The following is a 13,217-nucleotide window of genomic DNA, read 5'->3' as shown; positions in this document are numbered from 1 at the left end:
TTATTCATTGTACACTGGAAAGTCAATATTGGGGATTTATGACATTGAATCCGCTTCTTGTAACGACACTTCCCAAAGAAGATTTTCGGGATGAAGTGAATATAGACTTCATGAGATAGACGTGTCTAGTATCCGCACTCGGAAGGACCTCGTGTCATGTGGGCGAGGGATCCTCGACAATTACTTTGCCACCAGAATAGTATACTAATGTTGGTACTGAATGAGTACTTTGGCCGGTGGGTTGCCGCTTGGGATACCAGGTTTACTAGGTGCACTTAATTTTAGGCTACAATCAATTTGAAAATGCCCCTTTCGGATATCCTTCTTCGGTACTTGGCCGAAGGAGCTTTCCTACTTATCGCTGATCTCTGCAAGAGCGTGTTTGGAGTAAGGTTCTGTGGGAACTGAGGTGCCGTTAGGCTACTTCGCTATGTAGGCTGCATTTTTTGATTTGAATAGAGAAGGCATTTTGGACAGATTCGCCTCTGAGATTAGTATCTTGCCGCACTAAAGACAAATTCACTCTTCTTTACACTAGATCAAAGTCCTTATGCATACCAGCTAAATTGGCGGCCGGTAAATATCATAAATCTGATTGGTAACTTGTCTCAATCGGGCTAGCATGCCAGCATAAGCTATCCTAGGAACCAGATGAGTGCGACAACGCCCATTCATACAAGTTGTTAAATGACTTGCTTGCACCATAAACATCTCGTTCAGTAATTGGTCAGTTATGAGCCCAGGCTCCTAAGAGCTGATGGCAATGGCTATCTCTTCTGGTGCGCATCCAAAGATCCTTTCTTCATCGTGCATCGCAACATAACTCTAATACTACCACGATACAGAAAGGCGTCGACGCCATCAAATATGGTTTAACTTATTCTTCCCTTGTCCATGCTGTGGGGGACAGAAGCAAGGCTCCCAGAGACCCTGTACCAATTCGAACGAGCTACGGCATGTCATCAGGCCTTCATACCAGGCAATTTGACTTTTGATTTTTCAATGTACGGCTTTGTATCTTCCTTAAAGCTCTGCTGGCACCAATTATATCTTGAAAGCATTCCTATTACAAAGTGAACTTCGAAATTACTCACCGTTAGCTCCAGAGTCAGTGGTCAGCAAATGAAATACTGAATCTCCTTAATTTTGTCTCTCTGTTTCATTTACGAAGATCCATGCCTATAGATCCTCAGTCTAGCCACATATTAGTTGGCATATCTTATCGACTGGGCACATTGTGAAAGGGAGAATTGTATCCTCAACACCATCCATTGGTACTGTACCAACAAGGAACTACGACCACCTGTCAGTATCTAATTTAGCCCTCAGTATATATTTCCTTACCTCTCCCTCGATTTGGGGAAACAGTTCACATCCCAGATGCTGCCTCATAAATTCTTTTGAAGCTATGGCGCTTTTGCCCTCATGAAATTTGCACGAACGGATTGACGATAATATATAGGGCCGCTCGAAATCAGTTTCACTTTGTTCTTTTATTCATTTCTTTACTTGAGCTATATTTAAGATAGGCTTTACCAAATTTGTAGTAGCCCCTAGCCTTGGCTGGCTTTTAATTAGACAAAGCTCACTGGGCTAGGCCCTTTACAGATATAAGTGGGTCTGGCCAAGACTTTGAAGCTTCTCGAAGAATAAAAAGTAGTGAAACTGATTTCGATCTGCTCTATAGTAGCTTCAACTCACTTAGATGAAAAATCCTCTCAAATCATGTCTGGTGCTAATTGAGCATATCTAAACAGCACTAGGCCTATAGCTTCCCACTAGCTAATCTTTACAGTAAGCTAATCATATATAGCGTCATTTCACCCAGATTTGCCACTGAACAAAGTCCCATCTTTTGATATGAAAAGAGCAAGTATGAGTAAGGCTAACTAGCGTATGGGGAATTGTCAGATATATGTTCTATTACTCCCAAAGGGTCTGTAACTCAATCAATCCCTGAACCCATTCAGCCTTGCCCACCCCAGCAATGGATCAACCCCATCCCCAGAACGTGTACGAGGGGTATCACTTTTTCAAATGCGATCCTCTACTGGGACATCAGCCGGCACGGAGACGCTTTGAGCGAGATTCTAAGGATCTCGAGTTGTGCAAGACGATCCATCGAAGGGCTTTTCAAATTTCCGCAGCCAGCCAATATAAAGCCCTGTCAAACGAACGGCGCTTCCAGGTTGATCAGCTGATGTATGGACGACGAGAGCGGGGCCATTCTGTCTTGCAATATGGCCATCTCAAATACACTAGCCCCGTAACAATCCCCATACAGAACAGTCCCGCTTCCTTTCGCTGGGGCACCGCTTCACGGGAAGTTGCCACGTATGTTGTTGACGAAGAAATTTGGATCTAAACAGGGCATGGTAGGTAGAGTGGAACGCAGGCATAGCTCTGAATGCTGTGTGTACGGTATAGGGTCCAGACGTGGCCATATAGACAACCGGAAACGAGCCGTATCAGTTGCAGTACAAGATCGTGTGATGATATCGAGGACTTGTGTGCGTATGCGACAGAGGTTACCCATAGCGGTCTCGGTCCGCGGCACAAAGAAAAGGTATTCTTCGAGGAAGTCATCGCAAAATGCGTCGTGCCGCGAAAGTCGAAACTCCACCCATGTAACCTCCTCTGGCAGGAGGAAGGCCGACAGGTACAGAAAAAGGTCGTCCGCCTGGGTCATGGGAGATAGAGGATCCGGCCCGGTCCACGGGAAGCCTTGGTGGCTATTCAGGTTTGGATGGAAGAGATAGTCAACCGTACAAGATCCGTGAGTGCTAGGTTCTGAGGTTCCCAAATAATCTATTGATAAGATTCTGATGTCACTCGGTTTGGTAGCAACACACGGGGGTACAGCTGGGAGATCGGATGACTGCCAAGCAGCGTGGAGGTCGATGTCCACATCGTGGTCTGCGTACAGTGAGTATATGCGAGCTGAGTATGAATAAAAAACTTGGGCTATACGAACCGCTTGGAGGCCATTCGTCTACCTCCATGGGGCTTGTTGATTCAAGGAGAGGAAGTGAACAGAAGCGGTCCATTGATAAGAAATGAGAGCCCTCGTACTGGAGACAGCGGAGGAAGGCCAGGGACAGCCTAGTTACAGCCTCTTGCCTAGGACAGCACAGGATTTCTCTCAGATTTATGCTATCAAGCGTGTAGAAGCGATGTTGCGGTTTGACTTGAAAGATCATCTTCCACGAGTAAAGAAGTAATTAGCACGGTCACCGTGGATTGATCATGGCCCCATCGACACCTCACCGGTTATCCCCGTTGATCACTTTGATATTGAAGACAAGACCATCAAACATCGTTCCCGTATGTTGATCCTCGAAGCCGTCGGCCTCTCAAGGAAGGTCGATGCAATAGACCGCTCTATTCATTTCTAGAACCTCAGAGGCAGCATCCTGGATGGCGTGTGCTGTCTGTCTACGAAGTCACAATAGCAGCACCTGTTCTTCGCAGCGCTGTCGGAGAAGCTTGTTCTCGCATTTGGGCAGTTTCTTTGACTGCAAAAGCGCTCTATATTCACGCTCGAGTTGGATATGCCTGGCAGATTGAACGACATAGAAAGAGGTCGAGCATGTTGAGGGGGGTCTCGCGATGGAAGAATGCCGGTAGAGGATGTGCTGGGCCTCGGTAGTCAAAGAGCCGACCGTTTCTATAAAAGTCTAAAATCTAATAATGAGTCCCAATATCTCTGCTACTGTAGAAAGGGCCTGACCTTGTAAATGTGACTCGTGCCCATCGGAAGGTCTGGGAAGATGCCATGCAGATCGACAGCGACATCACCTCAGGGATAAAAATGGAAGCGACACTGTCGTTTCGTGGGACGCTCAGCCGGTGGAGGAAGATGCGGTGTGTCCATTCTGTGTACGAAATCCAATACGGTGGATTAGAGGCCTGGCAGCATGGCTGAATATATTGCTATCATCACAGGTTAGGCGAATCCTATCGCGATACATAAAGTAGACCAACCGCAAGTACCGGCTATCTCTCAGGATGGTGTCTCATGTTGTTGCGAGTCTGGATCGCTGAATTTCGTCCAGCTCAATTCATAGATAGGGAGCAAAAGTAGGACCGCGCAAAAATCTGAGGCGGATGCGATAACTCTATGGCAGTTGATGATCGCTTGGTGACTGTCAGTCATCAACCCTTCGATTTGCATGTAAGCAAACCAGCAAACTTCCATTTCGATGGCGCGGCTGTCTTTGCTCGGAAACGGTGCTTGAGGTCGTCAACGCGACTCTGGAGGATCTCGCGGATCAAGCCCTCCTCGGCAGATTCCAGCGACCTCAGCAAACTGCGGTGCCGCAACCTTCGGTCTTGCTGAAGCACGTCGACAACGACCATATGTTTCCCCTTCACCGCAAGCATCAAGGGGTCCTGAAGCCACCGGTTCTCCTGGTTGGGGTCGATTTGGGGGTGTCGTAGTAAGATCCGCACCATTTCCGAGTCACCTGCCCGGGCGGCGATACACAATGCAGTGTCTTGGGCCCCAATGGAGCTTTGGTTGACCGCAAGCGACTCGCCCTGTCGCACTAGCAGGCGTACTGCCTCCCGGTGGCCATTCTCCGCCGCACGACACAGAGGTGGATCTGCAAGATCTGTGGCATTGATTTCCACACCCCCCTGGTTCAAGAGCATCATCATCGCGTGAATGTTGCCGTTCGCAGCCGCCGCCGAAAAAAGGAGAGATGCCTGCCACGCCGAGGTTGAGGTCAATGCCAGGCATCTCGAGAAGCCACCGCAGGGCGACGGTATCCCTCCTTGCGACCACATGGTGCAGAGATGTCGAGACGGATTGGGTCTGACCACGACCACCCACAAAGTTGACATCAATGCCTTGTGCGGCCAGGATCCTCTTGGTCATATCGTCGTGCGACAGAAATGTCGATAGCCAGAGGGGTGTATTGTCGTCTCTGTCTCGACAGTTGATATTGACCTGCGGGTGGTCCAGCAGCGCCTCCATCGCCTCCAGGCGTCGGCATCGAACGGCAAGATGAAGAGGAGTGTCTCCGTTCTGATCATGGGCCTCCAGGGCTGGGTTTTTCTGCGCCAGAAGGAGTTTGATAGCATCTGCAGACCCATGAGCCACCGCTTGGTGGAGCGGGAGCTCATTGTGATCGCCCCTCTGATAGCCGGCCGCTGGCCTGTAGAACGAGAGTGATGGCCCTCCGTCCCGTCCACTGACAAAAATCCACTTCATGGATGGCCGGCCGATGCGCCATGCCCATGCACGCGGCGACTTGCCACAGTCATCTACAAAAAAGGGATCGCTGCCGCTGGAGAGGAGTAAGTGCGCCAGCTCCGTCTTGCCCCACCAAACCGCGAGATGGAGTGCCGTTCTGCCTCTTCTATGTGGGAGATCAATCTTCAGATTCGGGACCTGTAGCAGGCTTCGCAGCACAGCGCAAGTTCCATATGTGATGGCATACCACAGCGCGCTCTCTTGCGCCCGGTTTTGGAGATTGATATCCAGTGCCGAGCTCGCCAGAAGCAGCTGCAATACATCATAAGAGGAGTATTCGAGAGCCCTCATCACCGGGGTCTTACCCTGGTAGAATGCATTGACATTTGCCCCGTGCTCCAGAAGGCTCTCGGCGAGGTCCCTATCGTTGTGCATGGCGGCGAAGCCGAGTAAATTGCTGTTGTGACATTGGATGTTGGCAGCTACAATGGGCGGCTGGAGTCTGGTATAGAGATTTCGACATGATCCAGCGAGAGCAAATACCTCGTTGCACTCAAGTCTTGCCGCAACTCGGTGTAAAACTTCGTTCGGTAAACTTCGCAGATGGGGCTGTCTAGTTTAGTATCCAATCGCGAGGTGGATGATGTCTGTTACGAACCATGGTGAAGCTGGGGCTGCGGACATGCAAAGAGCAAGAGTAGGGCGCGTAGAGTGTTGCATTGATCTCGTGAAGGGCAGTCCGATGGCATTATACATCTCCTTCGTGCGGCTTCTACGTGGCAGTCGTGGTTCCTAGATCTATCAAGACTATGCATTCCACAGGAATGCGTCTCGATGAATGAGTCTTGTAGGACAGATCGTCGCCACGGCACTATTCATGCTCCCAGGATCGCAGATATGATTTGTAGGAGTGCCGAGTGCTGGTAATTTTCTACAGGTATGCGCAAGACATTAACTACCACTAGGCCAAAATCCGGCTTGTCCTTGAAAATGTCAGAGTGAAACGAGTTTAGTGGTTTATTGTACAGTAGACCTTGCAATGTATGTGTCATCCGCCACCAATTTCCTGCGGTATAAATATCTATTGCGGTGGAATATTACGTGGGCCGGTTCATAACTGTCGCTGGCCGTGTAATGCTACTGACAGACTTGTTGAAGAAATCTGAATGTGGTAAGTGGTAACTGGAAACAAGATTCGCAGTCTGCTTACCTGACATGCTTTGCCCTTTTGCTTCTCGGTTCAGGCGTAGATGAAGTCACCTGCACCTCGATGTTTGGCGTACTCAATAAGCCCGCTGGGCTCTGTTCACAGACAACCGGCCAGTGCCCATTCACAGTTTTGGGATGTGGAGAAACAGGTTCCGATACCAGCCCGAAGAATGCAGACCTCTCATTGAGTGAGACCATGGCGTAGTATTTTTTCATGTCGTCCAAATCCGCAAACACGCAATGTCTCCGACGCTGTGGAACGAATTGCTGGCGGCACCCACAGACTGCGATCTTCGATTTTTCTACAACTAAAGAGCAAGGTCAGAATCTGATTACATTTCATTGCGGTAATGATTGAGCGAGGCATACCAGAGTCCGAGTGGAGGAGTTCTCGCTCCATGTGAGTACAACTTTCGTCGTGGAGTATAACGTGATACGCCGCCCCACCGAGGCTGTGCTTCCGGAATGATTCTGTTCCTTCGTCTTCCCAGGTGACGATCAAGCCATGCTCTGCGGGAGCCGCGGTGATGATTACCTGATGGGGCATGTGCCGGAGTAGACGTCGGATATGGCGCATGTATTTCATCTCGGTGACTCGGGGGGTTGTCAGAGGCCCAAACACCGAAGAAATGCAGAGGGATAAAAGTTCCTCGACGACATGGCCACAAAAGAAAGGTTCATGCTTGCCATTTCCCTTTTTCGGGCCACGGGGGATCCAATGTCGACATGACGGTTGCTGATGGATCGCCTCGAAGTCCAGCCATCGGCGGTGGATCTTCAACGTGCGTTCCTGGGCATCATACAGCACCTCTGCCCGGCACTCGACCCCTCGAACATAAACCACATGAATCCCCCGCATCGAATCGATTAGGGCTAGACAGGCGCGCAAGGCCTTCTGCACAGTTCTGGAGAAGATAGTGTCCGGGGCCTTGCAGACCTGGGCATTCCGGAAAAGCTTCGACAGTTCTTCCTCGGCGCGGCAGATGCGTGTAGTCGACCGCAACAAGCGCCACAGCTCCTGGGGTAGCCGGGCCGGCCGCTTCCCAATCATTTCACGTATCATCGCGAATTCCTAAATTAGCGTTAGTTTGTGGCAAGTGACAAGGATTTGGACTTCCGACATACCTGAGCCCCGGCTGTTTCGCAATGGAAGAATTTCTTGCCCTGGGACTCGTCTCGTAAAAACTTCCAGATGCAAGAAGCTGTCGACGGCAACAGCAGGTCAGCTGCCATATCCACGTCCATTGGCGCCGGTTTCTTCCGGAGAAGACCGACATATACGGGGAGAAGCAATTCTTCGTGCACTTGAAGTGCGGACTCCCAGATCCGGCACACTCGCCCTGCCACTCCATGTCGGTCCATCCGCCACTGCCGATCGCGCGTGGTTTTCCCTCGGGGAAAGTGATACCCAAGTCGAAATGAGTGCGTCCAGTTTGTTTCTGGCAGCAGCACTCCATGAGCATAGATTCTCCCGTGCAGACATGGGTCAAAAAGCAAATCCCCTTCGCTTGTCTCAACAACCGAGGATGGGTAAGTGAGGCCGCGGATTTCCAACGATATCTGCAGCCAATCGAGGAATTCCTCTGGCGACACTGATCGACCTTGGGTAGCGCGTCCGGGACTGATCAGCACGGCAACATCCCGCTCGTTCCGGAAGCGCAGTTCAGCCAGATCCTCAGCCCCATCCGTCTCGAAAACGCCAGATGGGTGTGATGGGGTCACGGTACAACAGAGAGATCCCCGTGTCTCGCACAGATGAAAACACCAGGAACACCGGCTCGCCACCACTTGCAAGCTGTACCCATCCCGCGACAGCGCCACCGCTGCCAGCTTGAGTCCTTCGCCGTGGGATCCCGCGAGGTGGTCCTGGCCAGTCTTCGTGGTAAACCCCAACTCGAGAGCCTCAACGGGCAATTGCATGCAGGCGTTCGCCAGCGTGACCCGATTCGATTTCTTATCGTACTTGATGCATCCCAGGGACCGGCGACCATCGATGTCTGTCGGGTCGGGAACCACGACCGCAAAATGGTCACGGGCGTCCTCAAAGTATGGCCGGAAAGCGAGTCGATCGAGTTGGAAGCGTTCCAAGATGGCATCCTTCCTGATCAGATTTAGCAACATGACTACACAAGGCGTTCGCACACATACCAATTCTGATATAATTCCCGAAAGGCATCGGCAATGGTCCAGTGACTCACGTAATGAGGCGAGATTCCGAGCGAGATCATGCGCTGCGAGTGCACAATGGCTGGAGATGTGCTTTGCTGGCTCTGAAGGAGCTCGCGATCTAGCTGCTGGTTCGCCGCCATCATTTCGCCGCCATCGTCGCTGGCCTCAACGTTCATGCGAGTGGCCATGTCCTTGTGCAGGACGTGCCTCTAGAAGGCTGACTCTTGGTCGACTATTTATATGCCGTCCGTCAGTATTTTGAGCCCCAACAGCTGATGCATCCCACCAGCTGGAAACGGTAATCAACAGCATCATGTCGAGATAGAACGAGCGGAGAGTTTGAGTGCAAACCCCACCAATGGTGTGGCTCAGTACAACGTCATCCCATCCGATTCAATCTCTGAACAAGTTAATCTCGGACCTTGTCACAGATATTTCGTCTCTTGATAAAATTCTGCGCCTTTTTCCAGGGCATGAGGACTTTAATCACAGGTGGGACATCCGCAATCCTAGCCTTGTGGCCAATGTGGCCTGGTGAATGCATCGTAGCCGTCGATCCTCAACGTTGTCACCAGTGATGCCCGAATGCCCGAATAGTTGACAAGGATCGAGTTTGCTTCAACTCAGTGTTGGCTTGAAGTCTACAGCATCTGAACTGTTCCTCGCCATGTAGAAAGTGATCGACGGTGTCGATCATAGGAGAGTATTAACTGAGTGAATCGTGTGCTGGCCGACGCGTTGAAATGGTTTAGCCCGCGTTGATGGGGACGATTTGTCATACACAATCTGGCCAACCACGGACGACGTGAACACCCCAACGGAACAACCGTTACAATGGTCAGTGACAGGAGATGAGAAAACATCGTGTAACTATCGAGTTAAACAGGAGCACATAATGGCTAAGTCTCACCACAATTCCTCAATGCATTGGAGCTCTGTCATATGTGATTCACCAGTCTCCGCCATATTCCCTCAAACGTCCGCGGCCGAGTATATATCATGCATATTACTTGGATGGTTTCTATAAATTGCGACAATTTCTAGAGAAATCGTCACATCCAATCTTTAATACCACGAAATTGCGCAAATGGCGACCGAAACAAGTGACAGCGACAATGATCTCTTGGAAATGATATCAAACTACGGTGGCTTGGACATGGAAGAGGAGGATGCCGACTCCGCTACTACAGGGGATGGCATTTCGGAAACGAGTGAGGATCGCAATTTTGTCGCATCGGAAAGCGATGAGACTTCCTACTCAGAGGACGAGTCGCTGGGGCCTAGCATTCCCTGCATTCAGGACACCATGGGTGATCACGACGTCTCGAGTGCCGTAAGTAAGCCATGAGATCTTTTGTGGCGTTGCAGCTAACACGAGCAACCAGGTTGGAAACAAAATCCCCATTAGTGCTGTTGCCTCTCGCCTAGTCTCCGAGGACGGAATTTCAGCGATACAGTATTTGATTTTGTGGCAATCATGGGAACGAGAAATACCGCATAGGTATGAGGTCAGCGAGGAGGATTTGTCTTCTTAAACCAGGTTGTATCCTAGATAAGCCCTTATTGAAGTTTGTCTAACCATTCGCGATTCAAAAGGCGGGATTGGACGATCTGTGTGGTACGGTCATGAATTGGATCCTGGTTAAAGTCAGTCTCAGCTCGATGCATGGTCAGACGGTCCGTTGTGCGTCCGTTCAGAAGCAGAATACCAATGATATCATTGTTCGCTTGATTATTTTACCGCTATGCAAAGTAGCAGTACGCGCTTTGTATTGATTTACCTTAGGTGTACTGTATTGTAGTAAGCCTGTCTAGAAGTCACATAATGTTAAATCCGAGAGTTTCGCGTACAGAGGAATCTTCTAATTACAGAACTGCAATCGTCTTGTACTTGAGCTTCTCAGCACAAAAATAAGGAGAAGAGGAGAGAAGAAAAGGAAAGGAAAGCTCCGGTGCTAGAAGCAATTACACGAACTATGTCTCTCTAGAGTGAAAAGAGAACTTGCACGAACGTTGTGAGCAAGTGAGTATACCCAACAAAATATAAAAGGCAAAAGCGTAAGTAAAAGAAATAAATAAAAACAAAAACCGAGAATTTGGAGCCGAAATAGAAACAAAAACATCTGTATCGAGCAAGAGAATGGCAGCTCATTTGCCATGGTCATAAAAGGATGGAGAGAATGGCGTATTTTCTGCAGAATTAGCCCGGTACGAGATTGTGGAGGGGCTTCGAGTCAGGTCTGCCCTGTCTGAAGATATCTCGATATTGTCCGGATATCCAGCCATCACTGGAAACTCTTCTGGCGTGGAGGCTAGATAAGAGGAAGCAATCCCAAAGTCAGCCAGTCCTTTTCGGATGATCTCTCCTTTAGGGTATATACAGTAAATGTACGAGCTCAGCGAGTCCAGAACCATAATATTAGAGCGATGGGTCTTGTGTGAATTACATACCTTCTGGGGGTGTACCTTGAGAATCATTCGGTGGACCAGATCCAGTTTGTGATATCGGAGGTCTGATGCTATTAGCTGTGACAGAATAGCTCACAGGGGAATGAGTATTTGGCCCACGACCTCCAGCCGTGTTCACGTGGCTTGCCTCGTGGGCGATTCTCATTTGTCTTTTGAAAGCAGCATGGATTGCTCTAAAGCTTCTCTCATGTTGAAAGTCCACCCGGAATGCAGCTTCAATTTCATCTTCGGTCAGATGTGCCCTGTCCATGAACCAGAACGGCAAACGTTCCAGGTCCTCTGTCGCCCACCGGCGATTCCGGGATTTAGCTTGTTCTCTGTCAGCTCTCATGGGCTCTAGGGCTCGGCTCAGGCACTTACTCCATTGGGTCTTCAGGGTCGGGGCCTGGGTGGGTTCTATAGTCACTGCCACGTCTTTTCTTTCGCCGCCCATCAAGTTAGGTGGAATATCCAGACTACCGGTCGGAGACGACGGTATCCCGTCTATCAGGTTGATCCCGCCAGGACCTTGGTAGACAGTGTCCTTAATGCAGCTGGAGGCCTCGATAGAGGAAAGGTTTCGAACGGTCACTGGAATGCTGTCAGAGGTCGGCACAGGATGACACTTGTCGGTTATTGTGCTACCGAGTGAGGGGAGGTCCGCGTTGTTCCTTGGTGATGTGATCAATGTCGTTCCTAACGGTGCTTTCGCGTGTCCACCATCCCCATCGGATGGGCCAGTGCGGCCACTGGCCGCTGGCTTTTCGGACACCAGATGGGCCTGACTTCCCATGGGTGCGGGCCTCGCTGTCAATAGGTCATGACCATTTGGCATAACCCCCAGCACCACATTGGATGGGTTTTCGGTATTCCATCCTAGTTCACAGGGGCTATACTGCACTTCGAGCCGGGTATTGGCCCCTTCCTTGTTCGCTTCCGCACCGGGTTTCCTGCAATTCTCGCTGTTCTCACTGGGCCTACCAGACAGGCGGGTGTGGAAAATATTCTCTACCTGTGGATCAGGATTTTCCAGGCAGGTTCTTTGCTGGTCTTTGGTGCTCTGAGCGTGGACAGATGAGATTGTAGAGGATGGCATTGGTTGGCCGGAGAGGGTCACTCGTCGGCATAAACGACGATGTAGCATGTTCGTCCGGTGCATTCCCATGCCGACTGGTCCGGCCGATCTATGCACTCTTTTACGGGTAGCCAGTGCTGTTTTCCTGTGATAGAGTCGCCCCCTGGTCAGCGTTTGGATAAGGGGACTTCGCCATTTCCTCTCGGTCCACGTTAGACGCGGCCTCTTGGGCTCTTTGTTGTTTGAAGATGCTGCCCTGTATGATCCTCCTCTAACAGGGCCTTCCGCATGTCCTGAGCAATGTTGACGCTGAGCTTTTCCCGAAATTAGGCTCAATGGCCCTCGATAGGATAGTGGCTCCTTCCATTGCTTCAAAAGGTCCCGGAGCACCCGGCTTCGCTGATCAGCTTGTCCGATTATCTTTTTGTTGACTTCGAGGACTGTAATCCAGGCATTTGTCAGTCAGTCAGGGAATATTTCCTATGCCAGATGTGACTTGGGCGAACTCACTTCTTGATGCAAGCTGGATTGAGAGGCCAGCTGTATCGGCTATCGATGATAGTGTATATAGCTCTGTCTGGACATCTCTCTTGTAGGACCAAGGCTGTGTCAACTTCTGGAGTAGTCCAGAAAGGACTATACTATGCTGGAACTCAGACAGCTCGGCAATGGCTTCCACATCATCGAGATGGTAATGAAAGATGCCGGCTTCTTTGTTCTCAATCTTGCAGTTGCTTGCCGTGACGATATCCGGCCAGCTGATCGGTTTCTGCATGGTGTTTTGTCCACGCTGAACAATCTTTGGGCTGGGAGAGCCAAAAAGAGCATCGACTCCTTTCATGAGCTGGACGCTGATCATCGGGGCGTCAAAGATACCCGCAAGGCTCGTATTTTTTCGGAATTGGGTTAATAGGTCCTGCAAATCCTCCAAGGCGGAGCAAAGCTTTTCTTGAAGCGGCTGAAACTGTTCCAGAAGCTTTTCTCGCAGCCCCGAATGGTCGCCGTATCGGTTTGCATCTTTGCCATTGTCCATCCTGCAGATCGCATTGATCGATGCTATCCCAGATGGAATTTGGCTTCAACCTCTGGACTACCTTGACTGTCTTCGGTGGAGGAACA

At 50.2% G+C, this 13,217-nt stretch overlaps 6 protein-coding genes across 6 annotated transcripts; 1 reads left to right on the top strand and 5 right to left on the bottom strand.

The window, feature by feature from the left end:
• Window positions 1-2,317: 2,317 nt before the first annotated feature.
• Window positions 2,318-3,002, bottom strand: N7469_002201 (uncharacterized protein; the record flags this gene model as incomplete). The annotated part of the gene is made up of 2 exons (XM_056641121.1): window positions 2,318-2,916; window positions 2,975-3,002. The coding sequence occupies 2 exons, from the start codon at window positions 3,000-3,002 to the stop codon at window positions 2,318-2,320; spliced, it is 627 nt and encodes a 208-aa protein (XP_056503615.1).
• Window positions 3,003-4,003: 1,001 nt separating this feature from the next.
• N7469_002200 (ankyrin repeat domain-containing protein) lies at window positions 4,004-5,858 on the bottom strand (the record flags this gene model as incomplete). Its single annotated transcript, XM_056641120.1, has 4 exons — window positions 4,004-4,137; window positions 4,185-4,638; window positions 4,715-5,806; window positions 5,856-5,858. The coding sequence occupies 4 exons, from the start codon at window positions 5,856-5,858 to the stop codon at window positions 4,004-4,006; spliced, it is 1,683 nt and encodes a 560-aa protein (XP_056503614.1).
• A 545-nt stretch (window positions 5,859-6,403) lies between these two features.
• N7469_002199 (uncharacterized protein) lies at window positions 6,404-8,763 on the bottom strand (the record flags this gene model as incomplete). Its single annotated transcript, XM_056641119.1, has 4 exons — window positions 6,404-6,714; window positions 6,776-7,478; window positions 7,532-8,507; window positions 8,555-8,763. The coding sequence occupies 4 exons, from the start codon at window positions 8,761-8,763 to the stop codon at window positions 6,404-6,406; spliced, it is 2,199 nt and encodes a 732-aa protein (XP_056503613.1).
• Window positions 8,764-9,662: 899 nt separating this feature from the next.
• On the top strand, window positions 9,663-10,110 carry N7469_002198 (uncharacterized protein; the record flags this gene model as incomplete). Its single annotated transcript, XM_056641118.1, has 2 exons — window positions 9,663-9,908; window positions 9,961-10,110. 2 exons carry the CDS (start codon window positions 9,663-9,665, stop codon window positions 10,108-10,110), a joined length of 396 nt encoding a protein of 131 aa, XP_056503612.1.
• A 908-nt stretch (window positions 10,111-11,018) lies between these two features.
• N7469_002197 (uncharacterized protein) lies at window positions 11,019-12,119 on the bottom strand (the record flags this gene model as incomplete). Its single annotated transcript, XM_056641117.1, has 1 exon — window positions 11,019-12,119. The coding sequence occupies one exon, from the start codon at window positions 12,117-12,119 to the stop codon at window positions 11,019-11,021; it is 1,101 nt and encodes a 366-aa protein (XP_056503611.1).
• Window positions 12,120-12,564: 445 nt separating this feature from the next.
• Window positions 12,565-13,131, bottom strand: N7469_002196 (uncharacterized protein; the record flags this gene model as incomplete). The annotated part of the gene is made up of 1 exon (XM_056641116.1): window positions 12,565-13,131. The coding sequence occupies one exon, from the start codon at window positions 13,129-13,131 to the stop codon at window positions 12,565-12,567; it is 567 nt and encodes a 188-aa protein (XP_056503610.1).
• Between the last annotated feature and the right edge of the window lie 86 nt (window positions 13,132-13,217).

Source organism: Penicillium citrinum (genome assembly GCF_028827155.1).
Source record: "Penicillium citrinum strain IBT 23319 chromosome Unknown utg000002l:1.0-3833315.0:1.0-3834789.0, whole genome shotgun sequence".
Classification (NCBI taxonomy): domain Eukaryota; kingdom Fungi; phylum Ascomycota; class Eurotiomycetes; order Eurotiales; family Aspergillaceae; genus Penicillium; species Penicillium citrinum.
The sequence above is the reverse complement of the archived record's forward strand: the minus strand, read 5'-3'. Positions and strand labels throughout refer to the sequence as shown.